A 19,081-nucleotide genomic window follows, 5' to 3' on the forward strand; every position below is an offset into this window, starting at 1 on the left:
ATAACAATGCAGATAATAAACAAAGATATAATTTTGATATATTACCTTTATTCATATATATACGTTTAAAATATATTATTTATTTATCGATTCTTTATTTACAAATAAATATATATAAAAAGTTTTCGATAAATGTTTGTCGATCGTAAAACATAATTGTCTTCCTAAAAACATGTTAAAAATGCATCGACTTATCTAGCCAGGCCATTAGGTTATCATCGAGTCGTCATTAAAAAATAACAAGGTTTGAGGCACGAGATAGTGACACGGAAGCGATATGGGTACGTTAAAATAGACGAGGTCTCGTACATACCTACACGGAGTCTGGCTACCAGCCATGCTTCAGGCCTTGGTACCTCAGCAAGCAAGTTCATATGTCGCCTTCGCCAACTTTATTAATCAATTCACCATATAACTACTTGAGTATAAATTTAGCTGTCGATGTTGAATTATTTAACGGTAATAACATTTTGCACGATTTTGCTGAAAATATTTTTAATATCATTGTCACATTCATACTTTTATTACTAAAGTCCTGTTGATTTCGAGTATTTACATACTTTTACTTTACATACACGACAATGACAACAATAAAATATTTGACAATTCGATTTAATGTCATCAGAATTGTTAACGCTTTGATAGACGATGGCAAATTTGATGATGATGATAATTTTAGTCGGTGACAAATATTGTTGGTTTCACGCTTTTGAGTTACGAGTGCGAAAGTCATAAAATGTTTTTTTTTTAAGTTTGTACATCACATACCTACGTCTTCGTTAATTATAGGGAGGCTATTGAAATTTAAATTAAAAAAAATTTTCGTCTCGTAGACGATTCTACCATTCGCAAGCAAAATGAATCGTTTCTTGAACATAAGTCGAACAATATGCTGAGGGGAATGTGCTAGTACTTTCGAGATTAGATTTCATAAAAGTATAGTTTTTCCAGAAATTCATACTCTATATACTAGATAAAAATGTAAATTGAATTGAAATCTCCAGAGCGTAGAAACTTGAAAACTTATTCCCTCTCATTAGATTAAATGTGTCAGACATCGGTGAGCTGAAGTAAAAAAAGCGAAAATTGAAATGGTACAATTTGTGACAGACCACAACCGCTTCTCGCGCCCTTGTATCTGTTTAGTGGTGTGTGAAATCACAACTCCCTGTTAAATTTACATTTAAACTCTGTCAATATTGTTATAATTAAACGGTTTCATACTTTAACTCTGATAGTATGACAGAATATTTAACGAGCGATAATAAAATATTTCGTCATAATTACCAAATTAACACTATCGTAAATCACAATACATACCAATATTCAAAGCTAACTTTAGTTACCTACGCAATATTGTTAAATGTATTCAAATTGTAATTAAAACGATGCAAACTTCTCTCTGGCTGTGTTTGCAAGTCAATTGCAATAGAAACCGCCTGTCGACTGCATCGGATCTAATCCTCAATTACGAGACGGTTCGGAGCCGCGCGCCGGACGCCTCCGCATTCCTATGCATCCAGAGGGGTCTGACTAACTACCCACATCCCAATCCCATGTGCGGTGGGAGGTCGTATTTCAAACATTAACTTTTCTACATACAAAAGTTAAAATAACTTAATAAGCTATTTACAGTACGTGTTTTAAACACATTATTATATCGATCAAAATTTAATGTTTTCTCAGAACTCGCCTTATTCAAATACACCGAAGAAATGTAAGGAACAAAGATCAGACCAAACAATGTCGAAAATTGATATTCTATTTTCGTTTCGTGATTTATGAACGATACGAGAGCAATCTCGCTTTTGTTTAGATAACAAACTGAACGCGTAATGAATCATAGCGCTGCATTACTTATCATGACATACATATATTTAGATATATATAAAAAAACATTTGAACATGATTTCAATCATCTATTACGAATACAATTAATATGTACTTATAATTTTTCATATTGACATTTAGATATTACAATCCAAGGACATCTATTTCTGCGAGAGTGCAAAATATTGAATGCAGAGACACATCAGACAACTGTCAATATTCATATATATTTAATAATTGGAGGATATTTTTAAAATAATCTTTTGATGTAATCGATCTTAACAATGAATAGAATACTGACTAAAAGTATAATTTAGCTAGACTGGCCGGCGATTGGATAACGAGAATATTTCCGGTCGTATCGACAGTTCTGGAATTCTATCCGCTGACATATTATCAGCAAGTTCCTCTTGGCAACTGACCAAGCGAACGACATTTATTAAATTATTTTTAATTGGTTAACATAAAAAAAATGTTTTGATTTTACGAACTAGTCCTTCCCTTTTTTAAGACCTTTACGAGAAAAAACACGAGTAATAATAATTAATATTTACACGAGAAAATATATCAACTCGTATACTCTCTAAACACTACCCGTGTTTGTGATAATGACTCGAGTGAGTCATGTTTTGTTGTACTCACTGTCCATGTTTGCATAAATGAGTACTAAGCTCAGTGTTTTAAAATGTGTAAAAGCTGAGATGGCCTAATGGATAGATCTTAGCCGAAGATCGCAGATGCGAATCTGTACTTTTCACGCTGGGCGACGACGAATAATATAATGAGGCAACTCGCGCAACATGCAAGGTAGCTACAAACAAATTTATCTTATTTGAAGGAAAATGTACACACTGTCGTATATTCATAATCATAATTTTAAATATAATATAATATATAAAGCAAGTTTGGTATGATGCTACTGATGCAGATTGATGGTTAATTCATCGTTACCGAGTGGATTCGGTATAATCGCTTTACAATACTGCATGTGTGTACGACAGGCAACAAAGCGGCCGCTTTGATTGACGACCCTCTTGACTCAGCAATAAAATCTCTGCTGCTGGCATTTTACTTGCAACAAAGTTTTAATTAAATCGAGCTGCTTTAAATTAATTGAAAATCCAAGTTATACCCAAAACAAAGCAGGTTCGATACCATAGACAAAAAATATTTTGTTGAAATATACCATTTCGAAATTTTCCTTTAAGTGCCGTTATAATTAAAGGAATTATTTCCCATCACTTGATTCAAGAGTTTCCATCAACTTTCAATTTCCTCGAAGTAGGAAACAATTATAAAAAGATCACGTCAATTAGGGGCGAGTGATAGCAACATTCCCATTCCGGAGGGGAGGTATATGAGGAAGAGTTGCGCAAGAGGGCGTGGCGGGACCTGTCTCTCGAGCATACTGAACCGCGACTTGATTTATGGTTCATTTATGTCGATATTAGTTGCGTCATAGGCGGACTACATACGCGATAACATATCAAAGAGTTAAATTACCGCTTAATAATAATAAATAAGTTTACTTAATAATAATATACCTACAAGTATATGTTTCTGAAAGTTATTCGGAAATAATTAATAATAATAATAATGGAATGATGTAACAAAAATATATGGAAAGAACTCAAGAAAAGACTTTACGTGAAATATTTATTCGAGTACGCAGTGCCCGAAGCTCATTGTCTTTTCGCTTTGTAAGCTTATGTGATTTATGTAGAGTGAATTGCTTTGGTGTAGGCGTACACTAAGATATACTCCGATAATGTCCCGAACCACGATTCAAATTACGACACCAGATTATTAAAAAGAGTGAGAGCGTATTTATTATAGTGTTAAACGTAAACGGAAAGTAACATTGTAAAAAAACGTTAAACCGAATAATAATTAAATAGGTTTTATTAATGTTTTAAAATGTTGATATAAATTCTAACCTGCTAGAATGATCCTGAAAGTTGCCGCCGTCGAGCAGCCGCACCTTCGCGAAGAGGACAGCGGACACGAAGGGCACCTCGGTGAGCTCCTCGAGGCAGCACTGCACTTCGAACTTATATCGCTTCTTCTTCGTCATGAACGCCATGACTCCGCCAACATCGGGCCCGGACGCCGGCCTCACCGGGCGTAACCGGATTAAACCGGACTGATACGACACTAACTAGATCGAACCGGTACGCGGCGGTTATCACAAGCACTTGCACTTCACTTCACATGTGTGTTATCACAACGCACGTGTAAATGAACTTTAAAAAAAACTAAACTACTATCTACGTAGATAAATAAAGTGGTGGAGCGATTAATTTGGCATCAATGTTGACTTGTCTGCGGTGCCGATTAGAGCCGTGGATCAGTCGCATATCGGCTGATGTCGTTAGCCTGAAAACAAAATTGATGCTCGTATACATTAAGATAATTTTAATTGTTACTGGTGATAAACTAATTGAGGCGAGGTGGCTTTCATTGCACAACCTCGTAACACTCTTATTATTATTTTATAATATTAAAAGATATAATATACAAAACAATAGATTGCACACAGGCCAACAATAAAAAAACTTTTTTAATAACTTTATCTAATTCCTATGTAATTTGGTGTGCTGATTCAGAAAAATATAACAAAAAAAGTCGTGTCACCCACCTATTTCTCACATTTCAATATTAAATAAGAATAAAATTATTGTTATAGATGTTTGTATTACATAAAGGAAATACTTTGTTGCCTGTTGCTAATTCAGTCCATATGAAGAAAACTTAAGAAAATATTAATTTAAATTTAGAGAACATTAAATAAACAGCTCATGGTTGGATGCTGTGTGATTGGGATCTGTATTGTTATCTCTATGTTCCGCTCCTTGGCGAGCAAAAGAGATTTACACAGTTTCTATGTTTTATATTTATGTGGGATAGAAGAGCAAGGAATCAGCATTGCTCCAAAAAAACAATGGCCCTTAAAAAAAACTTTGTAACCCAGCAAGAATTATATTTTCATATAATTTTACCGCAAAAGTATTCTTCTGCCACCTCTACATATTAAGTTGGGCTTAATGAAACTTGTAAAAGCTTTTGGCTAAATATGATTCTGTTGTTGGTGATGGAGCAGAAGCTAAACTGAACGAATGAAAACAAAAGGTTTTCGTTGGACCTAATATTCGTAAATTGTTGTTCGATTCCAACTTCGAAGCAGCGACTCGTCGTTGATATTCAAGCAATTGTATAAGTAACAAAAACTTAGATGATGTGAGTGAAGAGCAAGGGGAACGGTATCATCAGGAAATAAAAGCGATGAAGAAATACCAGGGACGATGGAACACCTACGTGATGGGTTTACTGTTGGTTACTACGCAGAGAACAACAAAATGCAGCACATCATAGAATAAGCTAACTATTTAAGAAACTTTACAGAGAAAAGGGAGAGGAAATACAAAAAATAATAATCATCTAATATTCGTATTTCAGTAATTTAATATTACTGTAAATGAAAATTGAAACTGTAAAAAAACACAATTTTTAATTTTTATGTACTAAATTTTTTCCTACTATTTTAAATATATAATTGATGTCATATTGTGAAAAAAATGTGGCTGATAAAAAAAGTAAACATCAAATACGATTTCGGCACCTTAAAATACATTAGATTTAGGTAATTTCGTTTAAAAAGTTTTACAAATATTTTTTTTTTGTTGGGCTGTGTCGTTTTTAAAATTGTGTTATTTGTATAATACGAGCCGACGTTTCCGAAGGAAGTAGTTTTATAGAGATAACGATTAAGACGGCCAATTATCGAGTTCATAAAGATAGCTTATCATTACCAAGGACGTGCACTAATCTCATGACGTATCATCGTGGGCTAGTTTAATCTTTTGTCGATTTACTTTGTTTATATAAGAATTGCTATTTTTTCACTGTTCTCACAACTGTAACATCGTGCATTATTCAAAATTGCATACGTTTTGTGTGAAAACACAAAAATCGACGTACGTACTTTCAAAACCGCAGAAATGGAAGACTGCGAGCAATTATTTCGCCAGGTGTAATGCACAGCATGAAGCCGCAACTTACATAATCTGAAACAAACAGACATCAAGCTATCATATGTAAATTGCAACTAATATCTAGCATTATAGGCGCGATTACAACAACGTTTGTTTCAATAACATGAGTTAATAATCATAGCCGAGTAGCTTCGTCTTGATTTGCATAATATAGAGAAACAAGGCTAGCGAGAGGATGTAATTAACGTTGAGGCGTTGCATTTGGAGAGTAAAATCTGCTGTAATGTACCCATTATATCATTGAGAGCGACCTTCGCGTGTTCCCCGCTTGCACAAACTAAGCATCGGCTCATTGCAGGTGGGCTAACGCAAGGTTTAAAGACGTGATAAATTAAAACTATATATCATTCAATATGACTACGTGATGTCAACTAAAAAAGCATAACAACATGCGTAACAAATAACATGACTGTAAATGGCTTTTCACTTGGACATTACTGATTATCTCAAGAGCTCGAATGTCTTAATTTGAAATTACACAATATACATATAATTACAAATCATTATCTTTAGAATAAAAAAGCATAATTTAGCAATAGCATTTTAGTTAACACGCTACTTAAAAAAATTAATACAAGAATTTTATATTACGAACGCAATATATTTACGAAACTTTATAGAGGAAAGCGAGAATTGCATCATAAAGGTGCGTAAGTCAACGACTAGTTTTATTTTTTGAAGAACTTTAAATGTTAAATAAATAACACAGAATCGCATTCAGATACATTACTGTTCAAGGACACGATCATTTTTTCGTTAAATGTCAAAAATGTTTTTTAAGTAATCATTGTCTTTAATTTTCCTCTCCATCAAAGCAGAACATTTGTTTTTTTGGACACTCGCCACAACACACAATTACAAGTAATATAACGTGAATAGACTGAGTTGGAACAATATGCCTAGTATTAAATTAAATAAGAGGTAGTTTGTTACAACATTACCATTGAACATAGATATTTTATAATTTTTTTTTTTTAAAGATTTTTTTTGTAAAGTTGTATATTGTTTAAGTATAATGAGAAATATCCAAGATATACACACGTAATAAAAAATGTACATAAATATAACATATACAACCCCTTAAATCGTGGGTTCAAATCAGAGAAAATAGCTGTTTCATGTGCTTAATTTGTTTTTATAATTCATCTCGCACTCGCGTGTGGAGAGACATCTCGTAGCATTCACTCGCAAAGTCTTCCTCATCGAACAACCCGTCAAGTGCGGGTGAAGCGTGGTGGAATAAGCTCAAGACCTTCTCTTTGACATAAGAGGATGCCTTTGCATAGCATTCAAGTATAGTATGTATATGGACGGTTTTTTATCAACTACGTCATAAAGCATTCCCAGATGAATACGTTTAGAATCGATCGTGGTTTCCGACGGTTATAAAACAGAAGGTCTATAGTGTTAATTATTAATGGTTTTCTTTTGGTGTTTGTAACGGTATGTTTCTGTAACTCTTTTGGTGTATAATAAAGCATATTCTATACTATTCTGTTGTTGTTCGTTCGTTATTTTATCTTTGGGATATATTGATCATCAAGACAAGATCTCATAATAAAAGACAATTTATTCCTTTAACATACATATGCATATTGCTTATACTATATACATATATATGAACCAACACCAAAATACACCTTCCTTTGTGCACCATCAACATCAAAGACACACAATGCTTGATGCTCGCTACGAGCACGCTGCTTTATAAATTATCACCCATACGTATCATAAATTGTAATGAGACTGTTTTTATGGGTCAATTAATCGTTATACCGATCAGTGAACAATCGTGATATTCCTGTAACCTAAATACATTTCTGTAACATTTCGGCCTGCACAGAGGCAAAATATATTGATACATGTATTTTAATTGAAGGTCACGGGTTCAAGTGACGGCAAACACTGGTGAGTTTTCATGTACCTAATTTATTTTTATAATTCACATCGTGCGGCAGAAAAGGAGACCTTAAAAAGGGAATCTAAAGTCGAATCAGCGTAGTGGGATAGTAACTTTCAAAAGTACTCGCTAAAGGTCAATCACAGATCGTCCGATATAAAACAGTAAATATTCCAAAAATTTTATCCGGCTCGCTCCTCGTGAATATTGGCGCATCGCCAGCCGCTGTTTCGGTATCACCTTGGAAGTTAAGGAAATCACCGAAGAGAACTGCTATGAGATCGTCCTTACAATACAATGTTTAACTTTTCCGTTTAACTAAGTTTCAGGAGTATTTAAATTTCGATGACTTATTTTGCAATGTCAGTATCTTCCCACAGTGAAACGTTGAAAAAAGCTTATTCTTTACGACAGTAAAAATTGTAAATAATTACAAAATAATAATTAGCGAAAGTAATATATTTTCGGCACCAAATATTAATAATCAGGTGTGTAATCCTTCTATATTGATGAAAGGAATTTTAATTAAAAAAGGTATCCGAAATTTTAACATTAAAAAGCACACTTTAAATACTATAGCTAGTGCTATCCATGTATCAAATATTTTATAAAAGAAGCAACTAATAGCACCAACATTAATTAGCATCATTTTCATTTATAGCAGGAAGGTCGACGAATAATAGACGACCTTATGGTGCGTAGTCATCGGCCATAGCTGCCATCTACGCGATACTGTAAGGGTACAGCCAAAGGCCAATGATTACATTACTAACACGCTACCGATCGTCGAACTGAGTTGAACCCCACGACTGTAACTTATTCTACGAGTCACGATAGTAAATATGTTTCTTTTTGAATTAATCTTTTGGCGCAAGAGATATTCACGCGACAATTGATCAATTTTAAGGTAAATTGCTGACATCTGCTATATAGTAATACATAACTTAAGCTCTAACAGCAATAGTTTATACATAATTTCTGGTTTAATTGGGTGGGTGTGTTACAGTCACAAGGAACGTTAAGAGTGCATCGGACGGGTACTGACCACTTACCACCAGGCGGTCCATTTGCCAATCATCCCCCATTCAGTTTAATAAAAAACATATTCATATATTAGGTCTACATTATTATTATATAAAACGTCTAATTAATTATCATTCAGCAAAAAAACGAACTTAAAAATGTTAATATTTCCTGAACATCACCTTAGTATTATAAAGTATTTATTTTTTAATAATATGAAGCATTTAAAGCATTACTAGGTAAATGTAATTGTTACCATGAGTCACAGCACGTTATCGTGGATGGTGGTGCCGCTTGGCGCCATAGTAACGATAAACGGACAAACAGACGAACATGTGCAAAGCATGCTCACACTTGACACGCGCCTAACAATGCGAATAGATAAAAACATTGCGATTATTAAAAGGAATGTTTATAAATATTAAATTTATGTTATACGGTTGTTTTGAAAATTTTAGTTAAAAAAGATTATATAAAACTGTGTTTTAAACTTTTATTGGCGATGTGGATGGTGACCAATTACACTTGATTGGTAATTACCAGTCCGTCTATTTTATAAATAAAAAAAAAATATATTAAAAAAAAGTACAGTTTTGGACCATAACTTTGTTTATTTTTGTACCTTACATTTATTAGTTCAATATATTTATGTTTTTATTTCTTTTATTATTCTTAATTATTTAAAGTAATGTTTTTATTTTAATGTAATATATTTTTAGTACTTATTCTGTTTTGATTCATTTAACATTTTGCGTAAATGCGGAAATACCAGTGACGCTTCGTTACGAATATTCCGATACGAGGGGTAAATTGTCGTAACGTTATGATGCGGCTCGTTAAAGATGAACTTTATTTAAATTCAAATTCCAACAACACTCCTATTGAATATTATCTTTTGCGGCTTCGTCTTCATTGCCATCTTAGGCGGTGTTTAGGCGGACTAGACGGGGACCATATACGGGGTTATTGCTAAGTGAACTTAGGAATTATACAAGCAAAGCTAGCAATTTAACTTTTAATGGTTATTTGTTTATTGATAATCCACTCGCGTATAAGACCAAAAGGGGATTACAGTACTATATACGTTTATATTTACTGTTTTATCAGTAAGTTATTGTAATGTGTTGTGATGTTAAAAGTCCTATATCCTATATGTCTCGAGACATACCCAGGTCGACTACGTCTAGACACCGCAACACGTCATTATTCAGGCGCGATTATATTTATGTCCAAAAGACGCGCGTGTCTATCTCGCACATCTTTAGAACAAATTAATAATAACTCAAAAACATTTTTTCTGATGCGTACTTAATAGTACGTTAAGCAATTAATTGAGTTTTAATAATTATTTATTATCAGCTGTTTTTTTGAACAGCCGCTACACAAGTCTGCACCTAGACCTACTTTCGCTTTACTTTGTATAGTATTTACTTAATCAAAACAAAAAAATATAAATAAGTACTACTCGACTACCAGTTACTAAACAGGAACATTATAGTTAGGTTAATCAAGTATTAAATATTTTTATATATAAAAAAAATACATTATTTACATATGTAAAAAAATGAGCTAACAAATCGATTTATAAGCGTAACAAGTAATCGCTTAAAATGGGCTAAGCGATATTTCAGCGCTAGCTGCCGTGACGCAATAGTCATCGCCAGCGGAGCATACGAGGCCAATCTATCTTGCTCTAGCGACACCGGCTGCGCGCACGCATGAACCGCTTATATATTAGACCCCAGCCGTATTCGTGTTTTAATTGTATAGATAGAATATATAGTAACAAATCTTCATATGCTATATATGTACAAATCTTTATGTAATTTTAGATAAAACTTACGAATTTATGTTACACCTCTGAAAGTGAAACCATTTAAATGAAATTTGTAATATTACAATAATTAAGAATATTCAAATAAGGTGGTTTTTTTTCAAAATATTAATACAATGTAATCAAAGGGGTAGCGACACGAAGGGAGCAGCGCGAAGGGGGCACGCCTGCCTCCCCACGATATTATATACTGGCCTCCAAAAAAATCGACCCACCTACATTTTTTGTAAAAAAGCTATCGTATGGTTTTAAACTACCACATATTTATATTTTTAAGATTGATAATGAAAAAATGCAATTGTAGGATTGTACAAAAACAGAAATAGTGCGCAAAAAATAGGTTTTTAGGTAAATATGTGACAAAACACGAAAACACAAAATTTTACGCAATTTTATTTTTTTGTGTACAAAAAGATTATGCCGTTTGTTTTTAAATTTGGGTGCCTAAATCTTACTTTAATAGGGAGTGTTTCCTCCTCTTGACCTAATCACTGCCTGCATACGCCTATAAAGTGTCCTGATTAGCTTTTTAATGTCTTCCTGTGGGGTCCGTTGCCATTCTTCAGTTAGGGCAGCTTCCAGTTGATTCAGGGTTTCTGGAATTGGATTTCGTGCTCGAACCGTACGTTTTAGCTGGTCCCAGAGGTGCTCTATCGGGTTTAAGTCCGGACTATTGGCTGGCCACTGCATAACTGGAATTTCGACTTCCCTGAGATAGTCTTTAACAATTCTAGCGACGTGAGGTCGTGCGTTGTCGTGCATAAGTTGGAAATTATCCCCAATATATCCAGCGTAAGGCATCACATGAGGCTCCAGAATGTCCGTTATGTAAGTTTCAGCATTAACAGCACGATTACGGAAAAAAACCAGCTCTGTGCGTCCCGTCAAAGAAATACCTCCCCAAAACATTGTAGAGCCTCCACCAAATCGGACTGTTTCTCGAATGCAACACTGAGAGTAGCGTTCTCCTGGCCTTCGCATGACGTTACGTCGTCCATCAGAGCCTACTAGAGACATTCGGCTTTCATCACTGAACAATACTGTCTCCCATTGGTCCAGTGTCCAATCGACGTGCTGCCTAGCAAATTGTAGTCTTGCTTGTTGATGGGATGCTGTGAGTTTTGGTCCTGTTGCTGGCTTGTGAGGGGTTAAGTTTTGCTCTCGAAGTCTTCTTATTACAGTATTTTCACTCACAGACACTCCACGACTTTCTCGGAGTCTACCTTGAACGTCAACAGCCGAAAGATGTCGGTTTCTTAAAGACGTCAAACCAATAAAACGGTCATCGGTCGGGTTCGTGACACGCCCCCTGCCAGATCCTGGTCTCCGGCGATACTCCCCAGTCTCCAAGTAGCGTTTGTACACTCTTCGCACCGCTGAACGACTTAATTTTAGTGTTCTAGCCACATTTCGCTGACTTAACCCCTCATGAATAAGAGCTACGACTTGAGCAGCTTCTGCTTCAGTAGTATCCATTTTTTATGTTTAAACTTATTAAAATTATTGTTTCAACAAAGTTTCATACACTTAATCAATAATAAACATCGAACCGAGATGACTCCGCGTTAAGAACTGGAAATAAACTAACCATGCACTTTGTGCACAAAGTAACGTTTTCTTTCAATACTTTAAAAATATTCCTAATATCCTCAATAACACTTACAACTCCTCCAAATCAATATCAAGTGGGTAATAAAATGTTAAATGTATGTCCCATAAGTAAAACAATCCACCTAGGTCGTCGCATAGTTAAGATAACAACTTTGTAAGTAACAAAATACGGGTGGGTCGATTTTTTTGGCGGCCAGTGTATAATACTCCGATGTGAACGATTTGAATATCGTCCCGACCCTCGTTCCATACAGGCTTTATAGAACAATGTGAAGTTTATCAAATTGTAACATATGATGTGACATTCAATCAAAACTATTCTTGTAAGAATTTTCTACATACAAATGCTTCTTGAACAATAAAAAATTATATATTGATGTACATCAACTGTATTATTTTACAATGCCAAAATGGTTTCTAGAAAATTAAGACTGATGTCATTACTATTTTAAAACACTGTTCGCGGAACACAAAATATTGTTCAATTGCCTTCGGACGCCCCGACGTTATTTGCTCTGCATAAAAACACGAGGAATTAATCGCATCTGATAAGGCGTTCATCGTCTCGACTGAGGTTCGGTAAGGCACTTAAAAAATCCCCGAAGCGCAAAGTACGTAGTAAGTATAGGGTTGTCATCATCTCATGTACGACTACGTACATAGATGTACGTATGACAACTAGTAATATTTAGCTGGAGACACGAATATTTTCAACGAAACCAATGCTAAATAGTCGCCATACTTATGACACGGGTAATCTTTATTACCGATAAGAAATGAGTCACTATTGGCATGAACACATTTTTTTTTATTTTCAAGCGCCAACGTTTAGTACTTTAGGCACTCATTATTAAAAACTTATTATTAAAATAAACAAATTTTTAGGTTACAAATTTGAAAAAATATTTACTTTAAAGCCAAAAATTTTATTTTTCCCGACAGCCCTGACAGTGTCCATCAAGCCACCGGTTGATGACCGAAAATTATTGTTTAGACGACAAAAAAAATCTGATCACGAACATCAACTTGCACTCGTGCGAGAAACATTTTAATAAAGAAATCTGTTCTATCGATTTACATTTTCCAAGTTTTAGATTAGAAATATTCTTGGTCATCAATAACCGTTAAGTCAAATTAAAAAGAATGTTCCTTTTTTAAAATTCAGCAATTTAAAAAATCCTTAACTCCGAATGATCGAATTATTGAACTGAAAATAATTATTAATTTAATAGAAGAAAAATCATACGAAATGTATGTATGTGTGACTATTTTGTTTTATATTGTTAAACTTTATAAAATGCGTCCAATTGCGGTAGTTACCCCTTTTATTTCAAATTACATACATAGTCAACAAATTCATTTTCGATATGTATAATCGAACAATATAAATATGAAGACAGTAAATTACTGCTCTATTGTATTGTATTGCGAATTGTGACACAAAAGCGTAGCCCAATGGAGTTATGTACAATTTTTAATTATTTTCCTACCGACAACTGTAGCACTTTCATACAATATAACAAAACTATTTTTTTAATAGTTGTTAATAGACCTGCATTGAAGCAATTTTAAAAATGTTTCAAATCAAATATTAATCAATATTGCTATCGCTTCACAGATGTTAAAAATCTTTAAAAAAAATCTGGTGTTTCTTTTTTTTGATTTTATTGAAATTCTCAAATGCTTACCCTAACATATTACAAGGCACATGCTGTACCTACAATTAAAGGAATCATATCACCTCTAGTACCAACCGTATTTTTATTTTTTTATTAATGATTATATCGTGAACTGACATTTTCTATAATAAATATATAAATAATGTAACTTCACAGCAATTAAAACAATTTATTATCTAGCTTGTTTCATGAACTAACCACTAAAAATATAAATGTTATGTATATATTATACATTTTTGTTACAAATATTTTATATTATAATTTATAAGTATATAATCATTTCTAAAAGATCATATGTCTTCGAATTATACGATTTGGTAAGATTAGGGCGTCACGATGTTACAAAAGATATAACTTTTGATGGTATTTAAAGTGCCTGCAAGCGACATTATCGAGACAGACACATGTTGCAGTCCTGTAACGATCAAAACACGTGTGACACGTGACGTCACATTGCGTCAACTAGACATCTTCATTAACCGAATAATAGAAATGAACAATACTAGACAGCGATCGATTATAATGTAAGATGAGAAACTTCTTCTCTGATACTCAAGACAGTTTAACGTTTGCATATACCATAAAACCACAAAGCAACTGTTTACTTAGGAGTTTCTTTGTGGTTTTGTTGATGCTTGACATTGCCTACAGAAAGTTAGTAACCCAATAACAAGAATGTCGATTATTTGCGATTTAAACATCAAATGTATATATGTAATAAATATTAAACAGTACTCTAGCATCAAAAACATTGAGTGCTGAATATCATCGTTGTTTTAACCAATATATCATATATATACACAAATAATATACAAGGAGTTTATTCAACGTCAGCCTTATTGCTATTAAAACAATATCTTTTAGATAAGCTGAGAACATAGACATAGGCATGACGTACTTCGAAGCGTTTTGAGAAGTACATAGTATATGGCATATAACAGTATATACCTTATGTATATAGTAGTATAAAAGTTAACAGTGTGTACAGTACAATTGTCGTGAAAGTTACGTAAGACAGTCTGGGTATATACAACCTACCGAGTAATAAGTGGTATTTTTATCTACCTCATCGTATATACCCTATTCCACGATGGTGTTAGAACTCATGGTAGTCTCTGATTGTCAACATAACCCACGTATTATATCTGCACGAGACTCAAAACAAAGAAGTTGAAAATACGTAGGTGTTAACAAAAATCAGACGTAAAAATAATTTTAAAACGACTCGTACGGTTTTATTATTGTATAACATGTTTTTAAAGTTTAATGTTAAAACAGTTTAAGCTGACACAACAGTAAAATGAAACCAATGCGCCGTGGCGTTAATTTTCGCCGACTCAACCAAAACACGGCGCGTGCTAACACGGCTTGCAATTCATAAAAACTATGATAACGTAATTACTTTTTCACAACAGTAAAGGAATTTCTAATTAAAGCGACAAATCCCCTTTTCGTCAGTTCCACGTCTCGTATTAATTGCCAAAAGAGAGATTGTTTTTTATTTTGCGTTCTCTCTCAAAATATACTTTTATTTAAGAGTAAACAAAATTGTCGCTTTAAAAACAGCTAACATTTATATAATATTAAATATCATAGTAGAAAACAGTGTAAATATTCTATCATCGTCAACTATATATATAAAGTATGTATGTTTGTTTTAAAAGTAAACCCGTAACATGCCCCAGTAGTAGGTAAATACATTCTGCTGTAATGGTGATAGCGTTCTACGACGCTTCTTCACTGCGGGGCTAGAGACTTGGGAAGGTATACAAGTGACAGAATTCCCGGCCAATCTTTTTTGATAGTATAACCTAGTAATAACGACATTAAAAAAGATCAGAAATAACTCTACTAGAATAGAAGGCCGAAACAAACGGCGAGTTTCAAAATGAAGCAATAATTCAAATAAAGCTCAACTATTATCAGTTTTCCCTCGGGTTAGAATAGAAAGTCTCAAGAAGAAGTAAGGAAATGATGTGGTCTCGTCGTGACCAGACGGACACTAAACATCGCTTACCGTCACATGCGCATTAGCAGGCCTTCATTGACGAGTCAACTGATATTCAAATTGTCACAGTAAAATTATCAGTCACTTGTATTCCAATAATATCTTGATCGACATTTAACTACTTTCGAAAATGTTCATCACATTAAGATTCGTATATGATGTTTCACTTGTAAATAAGTTTTAAGAAATTGGTTGGACGATAATCCAAGAAACGAAACTACGAGTACGGTTTTCGCATAAGTAGTTGACGGTTTAATCGAAGATTATCAAATAATTGAAGAAGTCTGTAACAATTTGCAATTAATTAACTTTAATAGAACGAACAAAACCGCATATTGCATGCATACGAGTATTACGTTAGCAATTACTTACTGATTACCAAATAGTAATCAATCAAGCTGCTGTAGGCCTTTGTAGTACAAACAGGAACTCACGAGCTCAAGAGGAAAATATTATGTTGTAATTGTATGTTAAAATTATTAACATTATTTTATATTATTATAAAAACATTGCCATTTACTGTTAATATAAAAAATAATTGGAATAGATATTTTTAAAGGTTATAAAAGATATTAATTTAAGTAATTTACCATCATACTTTGAAGAACATGTTTTTTTTATAAAATAGGTAGGCGGACGAGCATTTGGGCCACCTGATGGTTATTTTTATTCTTAATAACATAATCATCGCTTACATCGCCAATGCGCCAATGGGAACTAAGATGTTATGTGTGTTGTGCCTGTAATTACTGCTGTTTTGGGTAGAATCTCTGATGAGTGGGTGGTATCTACCCAGACGAGCTTGCACAAAGCCCTACCACCAGAAGTATGTCACCCGTCATTCCAAGTTTTTATCAAAAAATAAAAAAAAATCTTTAAATATTGGTATCAAGACTGAATGTGCCTGATATATGTGTACCTGTGCCATAGGATTGCAGAAATAAGCGATCGCCATTTGATAATTTATTTAAACTGGGGACAAGTTTCCTTTTGCCGTTGTCTCTATTTTAAAAGTTCACTTTACGGCTAACAGAGTCTATATAAATATTATTTATTATTACAACGTAACAGGCTATTCAATAGTTAATGGTATATATATATACTTAAAAGAGTATCAGCGCAATAATTGCCTTTCTTTAGAAGATATTTCACCACGTTGCACCAATGCGAATTGGTCGATACACGTTTGTCAGAAGGATCAGACACATACAGCCACACAGCATACTGAACACACGTTTATCTACGGAAATTACTAAGTTGAAATGAAATACTCTTAAGGCATCGAATTACATTCGTAATAAAATGCTAATAATATAAACCATATAATAATATATGAACAATATATTCACACACACGGCATCAGGATTCACACACGTCTATACATAATATTAGCACTGTGATCACATTACGAGGAATATGTCAGGAGATATCCTTATATATCTTTACCAGCCGAATCTAAGTGGAACGAAAGATAAAAATACGAATCTCTTTAAAAGGAGATAGAAGTTGAGACTATAGTAAGTTGTTAATCAGCGCTGAATGTATGCCTGAGAACAGTAGTTAAAAAGTATGCAATATGTATCACACGACCGACAACGCTAAGAGGAAACACATGTTACGATTCGAGCACTCGTTATGAATTACAATGCTATCAGGAATTATAGAGAAATGGTGAAACGTCGCCATGACAATAAATAAAGATGGGGAGATTATGTATCATGAGAAGATTTAATCGAACAATTTCTTTAGATTTCTAGAAAAAAGTTTTTATGTAACAAAGTGTTGTCAATTATGAGTGAATATGAATTCGTCGATTGGAACATAATACATAGCCAACTACGAAATGGTAACATGTATAAAATTTGTTTCTTTCTTTTAAGTTTCTATTTGTATAGTATGTACTATATACTAATAAACTTAGTTATATATTTGTAATTATTTAATTACTGCGTTTATTCAGGAAAGCCGACTAATTTATAGCTAATTACTCATACCAATTATTAGCTTTTTAAATTTATTTATTATTTATTGTAAACCTTATATAATTACATAATTTAACACAAATCGTGTATATATACGTGTCATACAAGAATTGCTATTAATCATCAAATCTCAATCAAACGGTTCTATTTCATATATTTAATAAACTATATATAATAATAAATATAAATAAACAAAAAAAAAATAACACTTACTCATCATTTTCGCTGCATCAAATCATTCAAGGGGCACAATATACATCATTTGGTATTTATTTCAAAAGAGATTATATTATTAAAAGATGGAATCGTAAAGCAGCTGTTTAAGCGCAACAATACGCACGTCTTATCATATTTCTTTGTAAAATTGATAATAGAACGTATTATTTACTCAAGTCAAGGTTATCGATATTATTCGATACAAAAGTACTTGTTACTTATCAAGTTAATATCGAAACGATATCAGTACGTTATTCTAAAACACTTCAAAGTTATTTACTTGCTGCATCCATATTGCACTGAAGATGTAAATAATAGTGAACGATTAAATAACATCGAACAAAAGTATCGCATTCTGATTTTATACAAATACAACAAAAAATAATTGCAGAAATTAATAGCTATTGCATACCTAATCACATTATAACGTTTATAAAAAAAATATTTGATTGCATAATGAAATTAAATAAATATATCGTGTTGTACACATTGAATATGTACGATATATATAAAATATTATGGACTTTAGAGTAGCTTAGCCTAGGGAGTCCACATACAACAACAAACTTGTGTTGCTGACCAAAATATTGACTTTGCAGATTCGATACTGTTTTGAAACAGTAGTTCCAATTTGAAAATCATTATACATAAATTAATATTAAGCATCCGAAATTGTGGAAGAATTTTGTGACTTCTAGTATGTATACTTAGCACCTCCTCAAAATCCTCGACTGCCTCGTTGGTCTAGTGGCTTGATATAAGGCCGCAGACTCGGAGGCCCTGGGTTCAATTCTCAGGTCAGGCTAATAAAAAGTTATTGGGTTTTTCTGTCAGAAAAATTCTCAGAAGCAGCCCGGAGTCTGGAAGTTGGAAGTGTGTACACTCCCGTGCCTCGGAAAGCACGTAAAGCCATTGGTCCTGCGCTTGAACTCTTTCCGGTCGTGTC

General features: G+C 33.4%; 1 protein-coding gene across 5 annotated transcripts in view; it reads right to left on the minus strand.

The window, feature by feature from the left end:
• The window catches only part of LOC126778048 (protein FAM102A), a 73,525-nt gene that overhangs the window by 43,381 nt on the left and 11,063 nt on the right, over positions 1 to 19,081 (minus strand). For 4 of the 5 annotated variants that reach the window (XM_050501427.1, XM_050501417.1, XM_050501399.1 and 1 more), the window contains exons 2-3: positions 5,813 to 5,894; positions 3,768 to 4,206 (exon numbers count right to left, since the gene is read on the minus strand). In XM_050501427.1, the coding sequence (XP_050357384.1) occupies positions 3,768 to 3,913 (146 nt within the window). In that variant the 5' untranslated portion in view covers positions 3,914 to 4,206; positions 5,813 to 5,894. The remainder of the gene's footprint in view (positions 1 to 3,767; positions 4,207 to 5,812; positions 5,895 to 19,081) is intronic. The other variant, XM_050501406.1, reaches the window with a different exon arrangement.

This window comes from Nymphalis io, chromosome 2, assembly GCF_905147045.1.
Source record: "Nymphalis io chromosome 2, ilAglIoxx1.1, whole genome shotgun sequence".
NCBI classification, from domain to species: Eukaryota; Metazoa; Arthropoda; class Insecta; order Lepidoptera; family Nymphalidae; genus Nymphalis; species Nymphalis io.